The sequence below is a fragment of the Chiloscyllium punctatum genome, chromosome 23 (genome assembly GCF_047496795.1).
Source record: "Chiloscyllium punctatum isolate Juve2018m chromosome 23, sChiPun1.3, whole genome shotgun sequence".
Classification (NCBI taxonomy): Eukaryota; Metazoa; Chordata; class Chondrichthyes; order Orectolobiformes; family Hemiscylliidae; genus Chiloscyllium; species Chiloscyllium punctatum.
The window spans coordinates 82499789-82518259 of NC_092761.1; the positions used below are offsets into that span (position 1 = coordinate 82499789).

At 42.5% G+C, this 18471-nt stretch overlaps 1 protein-coding gene across 2 annotated transcripts; it reads left to right on the forward strand.

Annotated features, from left to right (window-relative positions):
• The first annotated feature begins 2381 nt into the window (after positions 1-2381).
• On the forward strand, positions 2382-17684 carry LOC140494186 (uncharacterized). 2 transcript variants are annotated; one of them, XM_072593301.1, is made up of 5 exons: positions 2397-2486; positions 8096-8146; positions 8364-8424; positions 10486-10579; positions 16091-17684. In XM_072593301.1, exons 3-5 carry the CDS (start codon positions 8382-8384, stop codon positions 16554-16556), a joined length of 603 nt encoding a protein of 200 aa, XP_072449402.1. In that variant the 5' UTR covers positions 2397-2486; positions 8096-8146; positions 8364-8381; the 3' UTR covers positions 16557-17684. The 2 variants fall into 2 exon arrangements, with proteins under 2 accessions (XP_072449403.1, XP_072449402.1); XM_072593302.1 differs by lacking the exon at positions 8096-8146 and having other exon boundaries at positions 2382-2486.
• Positions 17685-18471: the final 787 nt, after the last annotated feature.

Consider the following 18471-nt stretch of genomic DNA (forward strand, 5'->3'; position numbering starts at 1 on the left):
CTTCTCTGAGACATGAGCAAGGTTCTCAGAATTGTCAGACTGGGCTGGTGAAAACTCAGAGATTCAGATTCTGTGATTTTTTTTTGCTGCATCACTGATACCTCTTCCACCTTCACCATTCACGCCTCAACTCATGTGCTGCTGAAAATCTCTCATACTTAGTTGCTGCAATGCTCTCTTGGCTGGGACTCACCTTCTCCAGTAAATTTGAGCTACTTCGAGTCATAGAGTCATAGAGATGTACAGCATGGAAACAGACCCTTCGGTCTAACCCGTCCATGCCAACCAGATATCCCAACCCAATCCAGCCCCATCTGCCAACACCTGGCCCATATCCCTCCAAATCCTTTCTATTCAAATACCCATCCAAATGCCTCTTAAATGTTGCAATTGTACCAGCTTCCTCCACTTCCTCTGGCAGCTCATTCTATACATGTACCACCCTCTGTGTGAAAAAGTTGCCCCATAAGTCTCTTTTATATCTTTCCCCTCTCACCCTAAACCTATGCCCTCTAGTTCTGGACTCCCTGACCTCAGGGAAAAGACTTTGCCTAGTTACCCTATCTATGTCCTTCATAATTTTGTAAACCTCTATCAGGTCGCCCCTCAGCCTCCGACGCTCCAGGGAAAACAGCCCCAGCCTGTTCAGCCTCTCCCTATTGCTCAAATCCTCCAACCTTGGCAACATCCTTGTAAATCTTTTCTGAACCCTTTCAAGTTTCACAACATCTTTCCAATAGGAAGGAGACCAGAATTGCACCAATATTCCAACTGTGGCCTAACCAATGTTCTGTATAGCTGCAAATATGACCTCCCAACTCCTGTACTCAATACTCTGACCAATAAAGGAAAGCACACCAAATGCCTGCTTCACTATCCTATCTACCTGCGCTTGTATTCTAAATAGCAATTCCTATTCTGACATCACCCCTATCTTTGCTGATTCTTATTTGATTCAATTTTTACATCACCCCTGCCCTACTATGTTCTCATGTGGCTCAAAATCAAGTTGTGCTTAGTGTTCCTGTGAAGTACATTATGAAGCTTTACCACTGTAGAGGTGCTATATAAATGAACATTATTGTTGTCTGATATTGAACAAAAATATGGATTAAGGGTGCACGTGAAAAAAGCCAAACCAATGGTAGTTAGAAGGAATATATTAGCAGAGACGAGAGTGAAGCTTGAAGTGGATGGTGTCAACTCCTGAAGGAGAGTATATCTATTTAGGAAAAATTGTAACGGAACATATTAGATGTGGTACAAACGTTAGAAGGACAAAGAAAGCCAAAAGTAATTTGGTGGAAGATGAAGGATAAATTGCTTACAAAAAAAACACCAGCTTGTAACAAGGGAAAACCATAAGCTGTTAATTTGTATCCACTTCCACGTTTGCCACATCAAGATATATGAGAGAAGTTGGAGACCTTTGAAATGTGGTTGTTAAGACGTACGCTAAAGTTCCATTTGCAGCCTTTATCACAAACGAAGAAAAGTTTGAAACTGCAAGGGCAAAAAGAACTTGGAAAAACTGACACCCAGAAAGAAAACAGTATTTTAGGTAAGCCGACCAGTGCGGAAACGTTTACAGAGATCTGTTCGAGAGGGTAAAGTGGAGGGCAGCAGAAAGGGCGTTCAACCAAAGTGCAGTTGGAGGACACATGTCACAGAGGGGCTGGGGGCAGAATCCTGTGGCAGGATGGCACAGTTCAGACAAGTGTGGCCATTGGCAGCTGATCTTGTGGCAGGAGCGACCACAAAACAGTAGTGGATCAGCAAAGGTAGCGGATACTGTAAGTCAGAAACAAAGACAGAAATTACTGAAAAAGCTCAGCAGGTCAGGCAGCATCTGTGGAGAGAAGTCAGAGTTAACGTTTCCGGGTGGAGTGAACTTTCCTCAGAACGATACTCGACCTGAAACGATTTCTTTCTACAGATGCTGCCGGACCTGCTGAGCTTTTCCAGCAACTTCTGGTTTTGTTTCAGCAAGAATAGTGTGGGCCCACTCTGTGATCCTCTCCGTTTGAGTATTGAGGTGTTTAGGCTAATAGTTGCGATGGAGATTTATCTGTGGTTTCTAACTAATTTTGGTCATGCAGACAATTACCTCTCACCCTATCCTCTTCTATCCAAATCTGATTCCAACCTTCATCTCCAGCATGACTTTGGATCAGGAGGGATTCTCGCCATGATCCCAATGATAGGAATAGTCTCAATTATTTTAGAATGATGCAGTTAAAATCGCCGACAGCAGTAGCTTCTTCCTTGGCAGTTTTGATCAATCGCATTTGGTCTGTAGCATCACCATCATCAGCTGATGCAGATTTCGACATTCAATGTTTGCTACAAAACGAAAAATAAGCTCCATCTGTAGTTTACTGTTCCCTCTTTATCAGACGCAAGAGATAACAGCAGGTTAATAAACCTCAGGGAAGGGAAGTTGGGAAATCAGTTGGAACAGAAAGCAGTAGATTGAAGACAGAGAGGTAAGTGTTTCAGGATGAATTAACGGTGTAAAAAGTTTATTTTGTGGCGACCTGACGAATAGTCCTTAGTGTGTGAAATTTTCACTTTCACCAGTGGTGAAGCGTCTGGACTAAAATAGCAGACTCAGTCTCTGTGCCGAGAGTAGGGCATTTATAATTGCCCATGATGTCGCCGCTTTGGTGGGCGGTGGGACAGAGACTTTCGCCTGGGAGTTCTCCTCCCAGTCATGCAGGCGTGTGTCTGTGTGAGTGTGTGTGTGTGGTGACATTAGGGTGGAACAAGCCCCTGTCCCTCCCAATGTGGGATTGATGTTCACTGTGGAGTGTGGAGCGGGACACCGGAGGATGAGTGATCCGCCGAGAGACCATGCAGCCCTGGGGATGAGGGAAAGTGGAAGGAACAAAATCATGACTTTTTATGGTTAAACTGTGGAAACTCGCATCGCAGACGTCTGCGGTTCTAATCAGGAGTGTAAAGCTGAAAGTGATAATTAGCAGCGCTAATGTAGGAGAGTTTCTCTCCCAAATGCTGCACCCTTTCCTTAAGGACGTTATTGAACTGAAACTGGTCAATATTTTATTGTTATGTAACTCCAGAATGAATTTAAAGTCCCCTCGTCATTGGAGGCAGTGTGACTTCGCGTCCTCAGTTTTAATCTCCAGCCTCTAAATATTTCCCTAGTCAACTTGTTCGGTAATGTTATTAGGGGAGATAAGGTCTAAATGTTGTCTGGAGTCCCTCGGGGATAAGATCGGTAATGTTATTACACATCTCTGGAACATATGGCCTCCTGGCTCAGAGGAAGAGATATTACCACTGCTCCACAACAGCCCGTACGGGAGTTTCTAGTTCAATAACATGACCGCTATGCACTGTCTCCTTGACCAGTTATATGTTGGTCCGGTTCCATTTCTAAATTTGCAATTCCACCCCCCCCCAAAAAAAGTCATAGTTCCAATTGGCGTAATATAGAGTAATTGGTATCTTTCTAAATTGTGCACGAATGTGCCTACCTCCTATGTGGAGTATTCCATTTTGCATTATTAAATTAGTGATTAATTTTGAATTGCGTGAGATTTCAATCATTTATTAGAAAGTGAGGGACCGACTATATGTGCTCCAGGATTCTTTCAACAATCACAATTGTGAGAGGCTGCCATACCACTATGCTGTTCACTTTGAAAACCATATCCCACTGTCCCTGCTTGGCAGTACTTGTTAATTATTACCTTAATTAGAGACATGGGTGATTTGGTGGTAGCTTATTTAACTAATATGTCTCAGAGCTTATAGGTAAGAGCTGCAACCCAATAGACCTTCAGATGTTACAGTAAAAGGAAAATACTGCAGCTGCTGGAGATTCAAATGCAGTTTTGCTTGTGATGGAAAATTGGTTTCTTGTAAAGAAAAATGTCGGGAACTGTTGTAAATCAATAGTTTCTATTTGCTCTTTAGCTGTTGCTGAAATGATTCGATTATCAACGTACATTCTGACACACTCTGATAAGAGTGTTTATCAATCTGCCCATTGAAAGAGGGTGAATCTGATGGCAGTAATGATAAGATGGGAGGAGACTCATGCAGAACATAAACACCGGTCTAGATCAATTGGACCAAATGGCCGTGTGACATCCCTGAACTGAAGTGTATACTTAACCAAGTGACATGTTCGCTGATAGATATTTTAATAGAATTTCTGTCACCAAAAAGATATGAACAAAATAAATAAAGGAAGAATGAGGCCATTTGGTCCCTTGAGTCTGATCTCCCATTCAATAAGATCACAGCCTGGTCAGTTCATATTCTGAATTCCACATTCCCATTTATCCATGATAATCCTTGACTCCACCCATCTACGTCTTAAAAAGTTTTCATTAACTCGGGTCTACTGCCTTTTCTGCGGCAGAGTGTTCAAAACTCACAAGCCTCTGAGGGAAACAAATTCCCCTTGTCTCAGTCCTAAAAAGGGTGGGCCCAACTTTAAAGCAGCGCCCCCTATTTCTGGGATTAACGACAAGGCTAAATGTTCTGGCCACACACAGTTTGTCAAGAACATTCTGGATCTTATAAATTTCAATCAAGGTACCCCTCATTCTTTTAAACCCCAGTGAAGAGAAGTCAAATCTGTCCTCAAAACAATCCAACATTCCAACCAACCTAGCAAAGCTCCTTTGAACTGTCTCCAATATTTATATCCATCCTTAAATAAAGAGGCCAAAACTTCCCTCATTAGAGCTGTGGTCTCACCAATGCCCTATAGCTCAAGCATAACATACTTATTTTTATGTTCAATTCTTTCCATCCTTAAATAAAGAGGCCAAAACTTCCCTCATTAGAGCTGTGGTCTCACCAATGCCCTATAGCTCAAGCATAACATACTTATTTTTATGTTCAATTCTTCTCATAATGAAAAAGACAGCATTCCACCAGCCTTCTTAATTACTTATTGAGCCTGCATACTCAGATTTTGTGACTCATGCAACAGAGTACCAAGGTTTCTCTGCACCTCAGAATTCTGCAGTAATTCTCTGTTTAAAATAATACAGTACCTTTCTATTCTTTTGAAAAGTGAACATTATACTGCAGCTGCCAGATTTTGGCCCACCAATTTAAACTCTGTCAGTCAGCGTCCTTTTTACGACAACACATTTTCCTACCTGTCTTGTAAATTTAGCCACCATACATTCAAGCTCCTCGTCATCGTCAGTGAAATATATAGAACTGTACAGCACAGGAACAGGCCCTTCAGCCCATGGTGTTGTGCTGAACATGATACCAAATTAAACTAATCCTTTATGCCTGCCCTTGGTCCATATCCATCCATTCATGTGCTTAACTTAAATATTCCTATTGTATCTGCCTCCACCGCCACCCATGGCAGTACATTCCAGACTCCTATCACTCTCCATGTTAAAAAAAAACTTGCCCCTCACATCCCTTTGAACTTTTCCCCTCTCACCTTAAATGCATGCTCCCTAGTATAAGACATTCAAACTCTGGGAGAAAGATTCTGATCACCAACCCTATCTATGCATCCCATAATTTTATAGACACCACGTCTCTCCTCAGCCTCTGTTGCTTCAGAGAAAACAACCTGAGTTTTTCTAGCCTCTCCTTTCTACCCTTTAATCCAGGCAGCATCCTAATAAACCACTTCTGCGCCTTCCCCAAAGCCCCCACATCCTTCCTATAATGTGGCGATCAGAATTGAATGCAGAACTCTCAAGTATGACCTAACCAAAGTCTTATAAAGGTGCAACTGATATCTTGACTTTTGTTCTTAATTCCCCGATCAATAAAACCAAACATGGCGTATATCTTCTTTACCACCCTTTCTACCTGTGTGGCCACTTTCAGGGAACCATATTCTTGAGCCCCAGGATCACTCTGTACATCAATGCTGATCAGGGTCCTGCTATTAACAGTGAACTTTTCCTTAATATTTGATCTCCCAAAGTGCAGCACCTCACACTTACCCAGATTAAATTCCATTCGCTATTTCTCCACCCATTTCTGCAACTGATCTATATCCCTTTGTATCCTTTGACAACCTTCTGCACTATCCACAACTCCATTGATCATTGTATCATCTGCAACCTTACTAGTCCACCCATCTACATTTTCATCCAAGCCATTTTTATATCTCACAAACAGCAAATGTCCCAGTACAGATGCATATAAAGCATGATTTGTCACGGACCTCCAGCCTGAAAAATACCCCTTCCACCACTACTTTGTCTTCTATGGACAAGCCAATTCTGAATTTATGCAGCATCTTAATCTTCTGGATGACCCTACCATGAGGGACCTTGTCGAAAGCTTTAACTAAACAACATCCACTGCTCTACCATCATAGATCACCTTCGTCACATCCTCAAAAAAATTCAATCAAGTTAGTAAGACATGACTTTCCCTGCACAAAGCCATGCTGACTATCCCTAATTAAGCCATGCTTTTTCAAATATATGTAAATCCTATCCCTAAGAATTCTCTCCAATAGCTTCCTAACCACTGATGTGAGACTCACCAGTATATAGTTTCCTGGATTATCCATATTTTCCTTTTTGAACAGAGGAACAATATCAAGTTACTTGCCAGTCCTCCAGGATAGCAAGGCTATCAAGATCTTGGTCAAGGCCCCAGCAATTTCCTCTTATCCCTCCCTCACAAACCTGGAGTGGATACCATCGGGCCCTGGGGACTTATCCGCCTTAAATGCTCTTCAAAAGACCCAACACCACTTCTTTCTTGATCTCAAAATGCCCTCGGATATTAGCATACTCCACACAAGTCTCACTGTCCTCCATATACTTCTCCTGGGTGAATATTGATGCAAAGTACTAACTTAGGATCTCACCCACATCCTCTGCCTCCAAGCACAAGTTCTCTACTTTATCCTTGACCGGTCTACCTTCTCCCTAGTCATCCTCTTGTTTTTAATGTATGTACATATGGAATGCCTTGGGATTCTCTTTATCTCTACTTGCCAAGGTCATTTCATGGCCCCTTCTTGCTCTCCTAAATCCTTGCTTGAGTTTTTTTCCTATTTTCTATATATTCCTCACAGTCGCTGTCCAACTTTAGCTTCCTGAAACTTTATATATGCTTTTTTTTATTTTGACTAAATTCACAACTTCCCTCGTTATCCAAGGGTCCCTTACCTTGCCATCCTTGTCCTTCTCCTTAATGGAACTGGTCCTGAACTCTCATCAACAGGTCTATAAACAATTGCCACATGTCAAATGTGGACCTGCCTGATAAAAGCTCCTCCCAATTAATTATCTTAGCTCCTGCCTAATACTGATATAATTTGCCCTTCCCCAATTTAGTATCTTGCCACCAGGCCCTGACTTATCCTTATTCATAGCTATCTTAAAATCTAAGGAGTTGTGATCATTGTTCCCAAAATGCTCTCCCACTGAAAGAGCAATCACCTGACAAGGCTTGTTAGCCAATACATTGTTAGCCAATACAGTATGGCCCCTCCTCTAATTGGATGATTCACATACTTTTCAAGGCTTCCAAAATCTAATTATCAGTTTCCTATAATTAACCTGTCTACATTGTGTGTTTCTTCCGCAATAATTGCTGTTTTATTGTCTGGTATCAGTGTAATAAACTTGGCTCTGTAGACCTTCTCCAGCAGCTTAAACACAAAGAGCTAAGATGACACTCCAGTGCATTACTAAGGGAGTCAGAGATAATGTCTTTGAGATATTGATCTAATGTCTTTTCTGTTCTCGTGAATGGATGTGGCCTCATTCAGAAAAGAAGCCTGACTGATCTTCATTGTCCTGGTCAATATTTATCCCTCAATCAACATCAGAGAAACATGTTATCTGGTCATTATCACATTGCTGTTCATGGGAGCTTGCTGTGCGCAAATTAGTTGATGTGGTTCCGATGTTCCAAGAGTGACCACATTTCAAACATTGGTTGCAGAATACTGAGACACGTTCAGAGGTCAAAAGTTATATAGATGTTATATTGGCTCTTATGAGACAATATTTTGGGATCTGTGCTCCAAGACTGCAATGGCTGCCTTGACAATTGGACTGTGTCTTAAGAATAGCAAGGCTCCTTTAAATCCATATGATTTTTTGAACAGGTGGGAAGGCCTGACTATCTGCAGCCTGATTTCTGCTCTAGCAGTGAAAAGGTAGGATTTTGTTTTTTAAAAAAAGCAGTGTAGTTTAAACACTTCACTTTCACAAATCTCACTCACACCTGAAAGTGGGGTCAAAGTGGGACAAACAGTGGGATCCATTGCATTCCAGGTTTTGTTTCCATGGGTTTTGTGGTCCAAAGCTTATCATTCATCTCACTTTTAATCGTTGAAATTTCAAAATCTAACAGGTGACATTGTCTTTTCACAGGTTGAGAAACTGATCATCATGAAGATACTTGTGGTTACTTTGGTCCTATTCTTGACAAAAGGTATGTTCAAAAAATATTTTTTGATGTAGCTCTGGTGGTCAATGTGATCCTGCCTGATTCAGAATGTCATGAGTCCGAGCCCCACTTCGGAAATAGGGTGTATTTTCATTACTCTTACAGATTGACAATAGGAATGATCAGTTCTGGTCTCCCTGCTATAAGAAAGATGTTGTTAAACTTGAAATGGTTCAGAAAGGATTTGCAAGGATATTGCCAGGGTTGGAGGTTTGGAGCTAGAGGGAGAGGCTGAATAGGCTGGGGCTATTTTCCCTGGAGTGTCGGAGGTTGAGGGGTGACCTTATAGAGATTTATAAAGTCATGGAAGGCATGGATGGGATGAATTGTCAAGGTCTTTTCCCCAGGGTAGGGGAGTCCAAAACTAGAGGGCATAGGTTTAAGATGAGATGGGAAAGATTTAAGAGGGACCTAAGGGGCAATGTTTTCACACAGAGGGTGGTGCGTGTATGGAACGAGCTGCCAGAGGAAGTGGTGGAGGCTGGTACATTTAAAAGCCATCTGGATGGGTATATGAATAGGAAGGATGTAAGCTAAATGCTGGCAAATGGGATGGATTAATTTAGGATATCAGGTCGGCATGGATGAACTGAATTAAATTGTCTGTTTCCATGCTCTATGACCTTGGAATAACTGAAGAAATGAGTAACTACAGGCTGGGAAACATTAGTCTTTGTAGAAGGCTGAGCAATGTGGCCCAAATTTGATATTAATCTGTTTGTACAAGTAGAACAAGCAAACCAGAAAATAATTATTCCGAACTATTAAAAGAAAATTGCAATTTTTAAATTCTATTACATGCATATGAATGGGCCAATTCTAAAACAGGAATATAAGGCAAAGGTGTAATTAATCAAGTGCTGCTGATCATTGTCTCCAATGATCAACTCTATAATTTTGACCTAGCTGAACACGTGTGCTTTTGAAACTCTCATGGATGTTTTTGTTATACCCAGACTAATCTATGTGAATGCTCTTTTGGCTGGTTTCTCATCTTCCACTCTCCATGAAACTGTTAGCCTCCACCACCTTCCCCCCACCCCTCCCCCAAAACACTGGCCCTTATGTTCTAACTTGCAGCAAGTCCCTTCATCTCTGCATCCACTGAGCTAGGTTGGCTCTGAATCACCACTGACTCACTTTTAAAATTTCAGCCCTCCATGGCCTTGCCTCAACACCTTCCATAAACCCATGAACTTTGTAACCTCCTCTAGCTCTACCACCATCACAAACTCTGTGTTCTTTTAATTCTAGCCTCATATGTGCTCTCCATTTTCTATCCTCAGTGTTGACATTGGTATCTATGGTAATCTAAGCCCTGAGGTCTAGAATGTGTTCTCCAAACCTCTACATCTCAATTTCTCTCCAAGCCTTTAAGCTGTACCTTAAAACTTCCCTCTTTGAGCTTTTGATCACCTGTCCTAATTTCCTTTCTTTAACCCCTGCTGTTATTTCTTATCTGATCACAGTGCTGTGTGTAGCCTTGAGTGGGTTTACTACGTTAAAGACCATAATATCGGTATAAGCTGTTGTAGTAGTGAGAACTGCTGATGGTATGCATTGCAGGAACTTTTGAGCACTCACAAAGTCAGGCTGGGCAATGGTATGGTCTATGGAGGGTGGCATAATCTGGTCTAGACATCAGCTTTTTATCCCACGGACTACTGTCACCAACTCAACACAGCCCATTTCCAGCATCTTTAGAGAAGAGGGCAGAAAATAAATTGTTAATGAAAATCATGACATGGACATGCTGGTGTTGGACTGGGGTGTACAAAGTCAAAAATCCCACAACACCAGGGGTTATAGTCCAACAGGTTTAATTGGAAGCACTAGCTTTCGGAGCGCTGCTCCTTCATCAGGTGGTTGACCTGATGAACCACCTGAGGAAGGAGCAGCACTCTGAAAGCTAGTACTTCCAATTAAACCTGTTGGACTATAACATGGTGTTGTGTGATTTTTGATGTTAATGAGGATGGGTGAAATTATTATTCATATGATTTCAAAGATAAATGTGGATGTTTCTTTTTCTGTTTTCTTGAGCAGGAATGGTGGCTCGTGCCTTTCCCGTTGCGTCAGATGCTGGACCAACTCGTGGTGAAAACCCTTTCACTGATATTAACTTTGCCAATATATCAATGTAAGGATTTAGTTTTCTTTTCTTCTATTGGTGTTACCTCTCTGCAAAGAAAGTAAACTAGCTCTTTTCCAGCATTTGCTCCATTAAATGTAAAGCAAAACAGACACAGGAAAACATTAATTTCTTGGACACCACAGCACTTTAATTGGTACAAGACTACAGTCATGAGTCAGCACAAAGTTTTTTTTATATAAAATTGGCATGCTTCTATGAAATAAAACTCTTTACTGTTAAATTATTCAATTGACGCTATCATAAACAGTCACATTCACTACATTTTCCCTTCTCCTGAATTCCTACAGTATTAATCTCAAGACTTTACACTGTTTTGCAAGGAATTCATAGAGTCCCTAAAGTGTGGAAAGAGACCATTTAGCCCACCGAGTCGACACCAACCCTCCAAAGAGCATCCCACGCATATCCAGCCCTCATCCTATTCTCATAACCCTGCATTTACTATTATGAGACAATTTAGCATGGCCTATCCATCTAACCTGCATATTTTTGGACTGTGGGAGGAAACTTGAGCACACAATGGAAACAATATGCAGATGTGGGAGAACATGCGAACTCCATGCAGACGGTCACCCAAGGCTGGGATTGAACCCAGGTCCCTGGTACTGTAAGGTAGCAATGCTAACCACTGAGCCATCAGGTGCTATTACTAATTTGCCTCTTTCCAGTTAGATGTTCCTTTATTGATAGGTCTAAAGTTTACTTTTTCCTCTTTGCACATAGTTGTGCCCCATTACTCCATTTGCAGACTCTCTTCCTGCTTTGCAGCTTCTCACTTTCCATTCCAACCTCTCAGTGGGGCCTTCATCCTGACCTTGCTCTCTTGCTTTGCTTCCCAGGCTCACTAGTCTTGTTCTCGTGACCAGCAGCTTGGACTGCCAGCGTTACAAGTGAATAGCACCTAACCTTCTGGGATTTTTCAGACTATTTAAAGAAATGAGAATTTAAAGGGACCGGTCAGGTGCTCATATTTGGTCTACAGCAGCTGTTGGTGTTTTGGAGCTTATATGGATTGATGTAATTATACCCCTCTTGTTAAGCTGACAAACTTCAATTTAATTAGCTCAAAATCAACATAAGTGCCATCAATTGCTTTCTTATCTAATCAAGTAAACGTTTAATACCAGGAATCAATTTTGTTGCTGTACAAACATACAAACAAGGACTAAGAGTAGACCACTTTGCCCTTCAAGCCTGCTCCACCATTGAATAAGATAAGAGGATCATGGCATGTGAGGAGCAATCATATTTTTCTAAAGCTTTCATGTTGTGTTCGCCAGGCCAATTTAAGAATACCAATGTAAAAAGGTAGCAACGTTTAAACTGTCAGAGAAGAAAACGTTCATTGTTGGCAAAGTGGACTCTGATAAGTACAGATACTTCCATGGAGATTGCATCATCATCATCATCATCTCCATGGCAATGCCCCTACCAAACATAATTCACTTGTTAACCACCCGTCTTGCGTGATCATTTGTTGTTTCCCTTTCTATCTATATTTCTTGTGGGTATCCTAATGACAGCAAGTCAAAAAGATTTGACAAAATGCATAATTTTTCAGCAAAACAGGAACTTAATTCTGAATTCCTTTTCACTTAATTCTTCCAAACTGGGTAGCCAAGATGCAAAAAGATCATTAAACTAATATATAAATCAAACCAAACTACTGTGGGTGCTGGAAACCTGATATAAAAACTTCAGTGTGCTGGAGAAACTCAGCATGTCTCACTTTTAAAGTTCCAGCCCTCCATGCTCTTTACCTCCACAGCCTCCCCATACCACATGAACTTTGTAAACTCCTCTAGCTCTACCATCTGCAAACTCCGTGTTCTTTTAAATCTTATATTTATATGCATACGCCTCATATGCAGCGTCCATTTTCTATCCTCGGTGTTGACGTGGGTACCTATGGTGATCTAAGCCCCAAGGTCTAGAGTCTATGAGTCTATCTGGCAGTATCGATGGGCTGTGAAGAGAAAAACTGTGTTAACATTTTGAGTCCACGTGATTCTACTTCAGAATTTCAGCCCAAAGATGTGTAGCTAGACGATTGGCCACGGCAAATTATCTGTCGTACCCAGGGAGGTGCACACTAGATGGATTAGCCATGGGAAATGCAGGGTTACCAGGGATAGGTTGGGGGTTTCAGTCTAGGTGGGATGATGTTCAGAGCATTGGTGTGTGCTCAATATGCTGAATGGCCTCTGTCCATACTGCAGTGACTCTGTGAACCATTGTCAGATTATTTTACTTTCCTGCTAGAGTCTTGAAAATCTATACCACAGACTCAAATCATTATTAGCAGCACTCACTACAGCAACAACTTATTGATATTTTTACTCTAGTGATGGAGAGGGATAAGTGTGCACTGCAGGGCAGGAGTTATAGCTGGGGGCAGGGAAATTATGATGCGGTGAGGCACGACTTAGGATGCGTGGCTTGGAAAAGTAGGCTTAAAGGCAAGGGCGCAATTGATATGTGGAGCTTGTTCAAGGAGCAACTATTGAGTGTCCTTGATAAGTATGTACCTGTCAGGCAGGGAGGAAAGGGTTGTGTGAGGGAGCCGTGGTTTAATAAGGAATTGGAATCCCTTGTTAAAGGGAAGAGGGTGGCCGATGTAAAGATGAGGCATGAAGGTTCAATTGGGGCAATTGAGAGTTATAAGGTAGCCAGGCAGGATCTGAAGAGAGAGCTAAGAGCAGCAAGGAGGGGACATGAAAAGTCCTTAGTTGGTAGGATTAGGGAAAACCCAAAGGCTTTCTATAGGTATGTCAGGAATAAAAGAATGACAAGGGTAGGAATAGGTCCAGTCAAGGATAGTAGTGGGAAGTTATGTGTGGAGGCTGAAGAGATTGGGGAGACACTGAATGAATACTTTTCATCAGCATTCACTCAGGAGCAGGACATTGTTGCCGATGTGAATACTGAGTCACAATTAAGTAGAATGGACGGCTTTGAGGTATGTAGGGAAGAGGTGTTGGAAATTCTGGAAAGGGTGAAAATAGGTAAGTCCCCTGGGCCTGATGGAATTTATCCTAGGATTCTCTGGGAAGCAAGGGAGGAGATTGCAGAGCCATTGGCCTTGATTTTTATGTCCTCGTTGTCTACAGGAATAGTGCCAGAAGACTGGAGGATAGCAAATGTTCAAGAAGGGGAGTAGGGATAACCCTAGTAACTATAGGCCGGGGAGCCTTACTTCTGTTGTGGGCAAAGTCTTAGAGAGAATTGTAAGGGATAGGATTTATAAACATCTGGATAGGAATAATGTGATCAAGGATAGTCAGCATGGTTTTGTGAAGGGCAGGTCGTGCCTCACAAACCTTATTGAATTCTTTGAGAAGGTGACTAGGGAGGTGGACGAGAGGAAAGCGGTAGATGTGGTGTATATGGATTTTAGTAAGGCGTTTGATAAGGTTCCCCATGGTAGGCTACTGCAAAAAATATGGAAGTATGGCATTGAGGGTGAGTTGGAGGTTTGGATTAGGAATTGGATGGCTGGAAGAAGACAGGGGGTAGTAGTTGATGGTAAAGGTTCATCTTGGAGTGCAGTTACTAGCGGTGTTCCGCAAGGATCTGTTTTGGGATCATTGATATTTGTCATTTTTATAAATGATCTGGAGGAGGGGCTAGAAGGTTGGGTGAGCAAGTTTGCAGATGATACGAAAGTCAGTGGAGTTATTGACAGTGAGGAAGGATGTGGCAGGTTACAGCGGGATATAGATAAGCTGCAGAGCTGGGCAGAAAGGTGGCAAATGGAATTCAATGTAGGTAAGTGTGAGGTGATTCACTTTGGTAAGAGTAACAAGAAGATGGGGTACTGGGCTAATGGTTGAATACTTGGTAGTGTGGATGAGCAGAGGGATCTTGGTGTCCATGTACACAGATCTCTGAAAGTTGCCACCCAGGTAAATAGTGCAGTGAAGAAGGCATATGGCGTACTGGCTTTTATTGGTAGAGGAATTGAGTTCCGGAGTCCTGAGGTCATGTTGCAGTTGTATAAGACTCTGGTGTGGCCACATCTGGAGTATTGTGTGCAGTTTTGGTCGCCATACTATCGGAAGGATGTGGAGGCACTGGAACGGGTGCAGAAGAGGTTTACCAGGATGTTGCCTGGTATGGTAGGAAGATCGTATGAGGAAAGGCTGAGGCACTTGGGGCTGTTTTCATTGGAGAAAAGAAGGTTTAGGGGAGATTTGATAGAGGTGTACAAGATGATTAGATTAGATTAGATTACTTACAGTGTGGAAACAGGCCCTTCGGCCCAACAAGTCTACACCGCCCCGCCGAAGCGTAACCCACCCATACCCCTACATCTACATCTACATCTACCCCTTACCTAACACTACGGGCAATTTAGCATGGCCAATTCACCTGACCTGCACATCTTTGGACTGTGGGAGGAAACCCACGCAGACACGGGGAGAACGTGCAAACTCCACACAGTCAGTCGCCCAGCGGCACGGTGGCACAGTGGTTAGCACTGCTGCCTCACAGCGCCAGAGACCCGGGTTCAATTCCCACCTCAGGTGACTGACTGTGTGGAGTTTGCACGTTCTCCCCGTGTCTGTGTGGGTTTGCTCCGGGTGCTCCGGTTTCCTCCCACAGTCCAAAGATGTGCAGGTCAGGTGAATTGGCCGTGCTAAATTGCCTGTAGTGTTAGGTAAGGGGTAAATGTAGGGGTATGGGTGGGTTGCGCTTCGGCGGGGCGGTGTGGACTTGTTGGGCCGAAGGGCCTGTTTCCACACTGTAAGTAATCTAATCTAATGATGAGGGGTTTTGATAGGGTTGACCATGAGAACCTTTTTCCACGTATGGAGTCAGCTATTACGAGGGGGCATAGCTTTAAATTAAGGGGTGGTAGGTAAAGGACAGATGTTAGGGGTAGATTCTTTACTCAGCGAGTCGTGAGTTCATGGAATGCCCTGCCAGTAGCAGTGGTGGACTCTCCCTCTTTATGGGCATTTAGATGGGCATTGGATAGGCATATGGAGGATAGTGGGCTAGTATAGGTTAGGTGGGCTTGGATCAGCGCAACATCGAGGACCAAACAATACTGCGCTGTATTGTTCTATGTTCTATGATGTCTTTAACATCGTAAATCCACTCAAGGCTCTACACAGCATAGTGATCAGATAAGAAATGACAGCAGGGGTTAAAGAAAGGAAAATTAGGGCAGTTGATTAAAAGCTCAAAGAGGGAGGTTTTAAGAAATGGAGGTGTAGAGGTTTAGATTAGATTAGGTTACTTACAGTGTGGAAACAGGCCCTTCGGCCCAACAAGTCCACACCGACCCGCCGAAGCACACCCACCCAGACCCATTCCCCTACATTTACCGCTGCACCTAACACCACGGGCAATTTAGCGTGGCCAGCATTTTCTGTTTATTTTAATTATCCCAGAGTATTTCATTGATTCTTGTGTTACCTTTGTCCCACAGAAGCACTGCCACTGACAAACTAGAAAGGTAGACTTATGCATTATTTTCTCCCTCCGCAGGAATATCCATGATCCAAGTCCCATTTTGAAAGAGTTGGCACAGAACATGACCCTGCTGTCAAAAGAAATCCAGCAGCAAATGCAAACTTTTAGCACAAATCTTCATGACCAGACAAGCATGGTCAGGGAAACGTTGAGCTCCCTGCTTGAAAGGTCCCCGGATTTACCCGAAGGCATCACCCAGCATCTGGAGAATTTGAAGGAAAACATCAACCAGTTCAATTTGAACTTTACGACTGTTCCTCTCAAGCAGATTTCAGGAGATGGGGTTTATCAAGAATTCACACAGAACATGGAGCATATTCAGCAGTTGTTTGGATCTTTTGTTAAGTTGTTCCATGGAAAATTCACAGAGGGAGTTGAATCCTTGAGGAAATCAGTGGCACCTGCAGCTCATGAAATCAAGAGACTTGTCGAATTGTCTAAAGCTGCAAAACCAAGTGCAGAAACACCAGAGTCGCCATAAAGTTATTTGATGGATTCTGACACCAATGAAGAAAATCCGAGATAACGAACACAAATTAAACTTTCAAAGTAATCAAAGTGAGAAAGATCAATAGATCAATCCCCCCCCCCCCATTCTTTATTGAAAAGCAAATGTTCTGAAATAAAGGTAGAGAATGACGGAAATGCTCTGTAGGCCAGGTGGCGTCAGTGAGGCAGAGAGAAAGAGAGTTCATCAAAAAAGTTCTGATGATAGGGAGTACGGGAACTGGAGAAGGCCATTCAACCCCTCAGGCTTGTTCTGTCATTCAATGAGATCATGGCTGAATAGTGGCCTAACTCTGTATGCTTGCCTTTGGCCCTTATCCCTTAATATCTCTGCTTAACAAAAATTTACCCACTCAGATCATGACCAGCAAGTCTGGTTAACTCTGGTTCTCTCTCCACTGCCAGATGTGCTGACCATTTCTAACTTTTTCTCTTTCCATTTCACATCATATAATTGATACTGCACATGGTATTTGCAAAGAATTGTTCATAAAGTAGGCTTTTCAACCCAATGCAAGGTTCATGAAATTTGTACACCCTCCCAACTGGTAATGTCACTGGACTAGTAAACCAGAATCCTGGACTAATGTTCTGGGTACAGGGGTTCGAATCTCACCTTAGCAGTTAGTGAAATTTGAAATTAGTAAACGCTCTAGAATAAAAAGCTAGCCCATTGGTGACCATGTAACCATTGTCAATTGTTCTAAAAATCCACCTGGTTGAGGAAATCTGCCATTTTTACCCTTGTCTGGCCTACATCTTACTCCATAAGCAATGTGGTTGACTCTTAACCGTCCTGTGGAGAATAAATGCTGGCCAAGCCAGTGACATCCACATCCGATGAATAAATAAATATTATTCTAACCCCATCAAAGTATTCCCAACATAAATAAAATCAGTTGTCTTGCATCTACTACACGAGATCAAAATAATTTTATTTGTCATTTATTTCCCAATGAAGGAACTGCTTCCAGTGATTTTTGCAGTTGACCACTGAATGTTTGTTAAGTCAGTTATTGGCCATTGAGCCAATCAAGTTATTTTACAAAACCTGTAAGTGACATCACATCATTAGAATAAATGTGTAATTCAGAATAACAAATGTTATAGTACAATCTTTTACCTTTCTCTTTGTCTCTCTTTGTCTCTCTATTTCATGGTACCTCTGATTCGGAGGAGGTCTTGTGGTGCAGTGAATCATGTCTCTGCCTTTGAAGTTTGGGGTTCGAGTCCCACTCCAGGGCTTGATGGTCGTGGAATCTACATTCATAATGTGACCTGTAGTAACCTGTAAGTCTTGTCAAAACATACTGAAGGCTGCCAGACATGCTGGAAGTTGTTCCTGATCAGCCTAGCAGAGGAAAGAAATTGGAATGTCTGCCATAGCTATCTGTCGCTGCGTTAACAGGTACCTTTTGATGCAGCGATTGTATCTCTTTGGGGTGCTGGTTGGTTTAGTTAGCTGGTCAGCTGTGTGGATGAGATGGGCACCTATACGCACAAGGTCTGATCTGATCCCTGTTCTGACTACAGTGGATTGAGGACGTGTTCTCCTTGCTGTAGCAGTGGCGGAGGTGACAGCATTGTGGTTCAGATGTGCCTTCAAGAGAACACTGAGGAAGAAGACACTCATTAAATTCAGCAATGTTAGTGTGTTCATCTGGAGGTAATCAGGGTGTCAAACTACATTGCCTCCTTCTAAAGGAATGGGGCAATTGCAGGTTGTACATGCCAGTACTCCAATGTATTTCCTTTTAGTCTAGCTCCATGTTTGCTGGGGTTGCCCAATTAAGTTGGGATGGGAGCACACTTTTGGGATCCCCTGAAGTTTAGCATCCTAACACCATGCTAAAGAGCACATAAAAACATAGAAAATAAGAGCTGCTGGA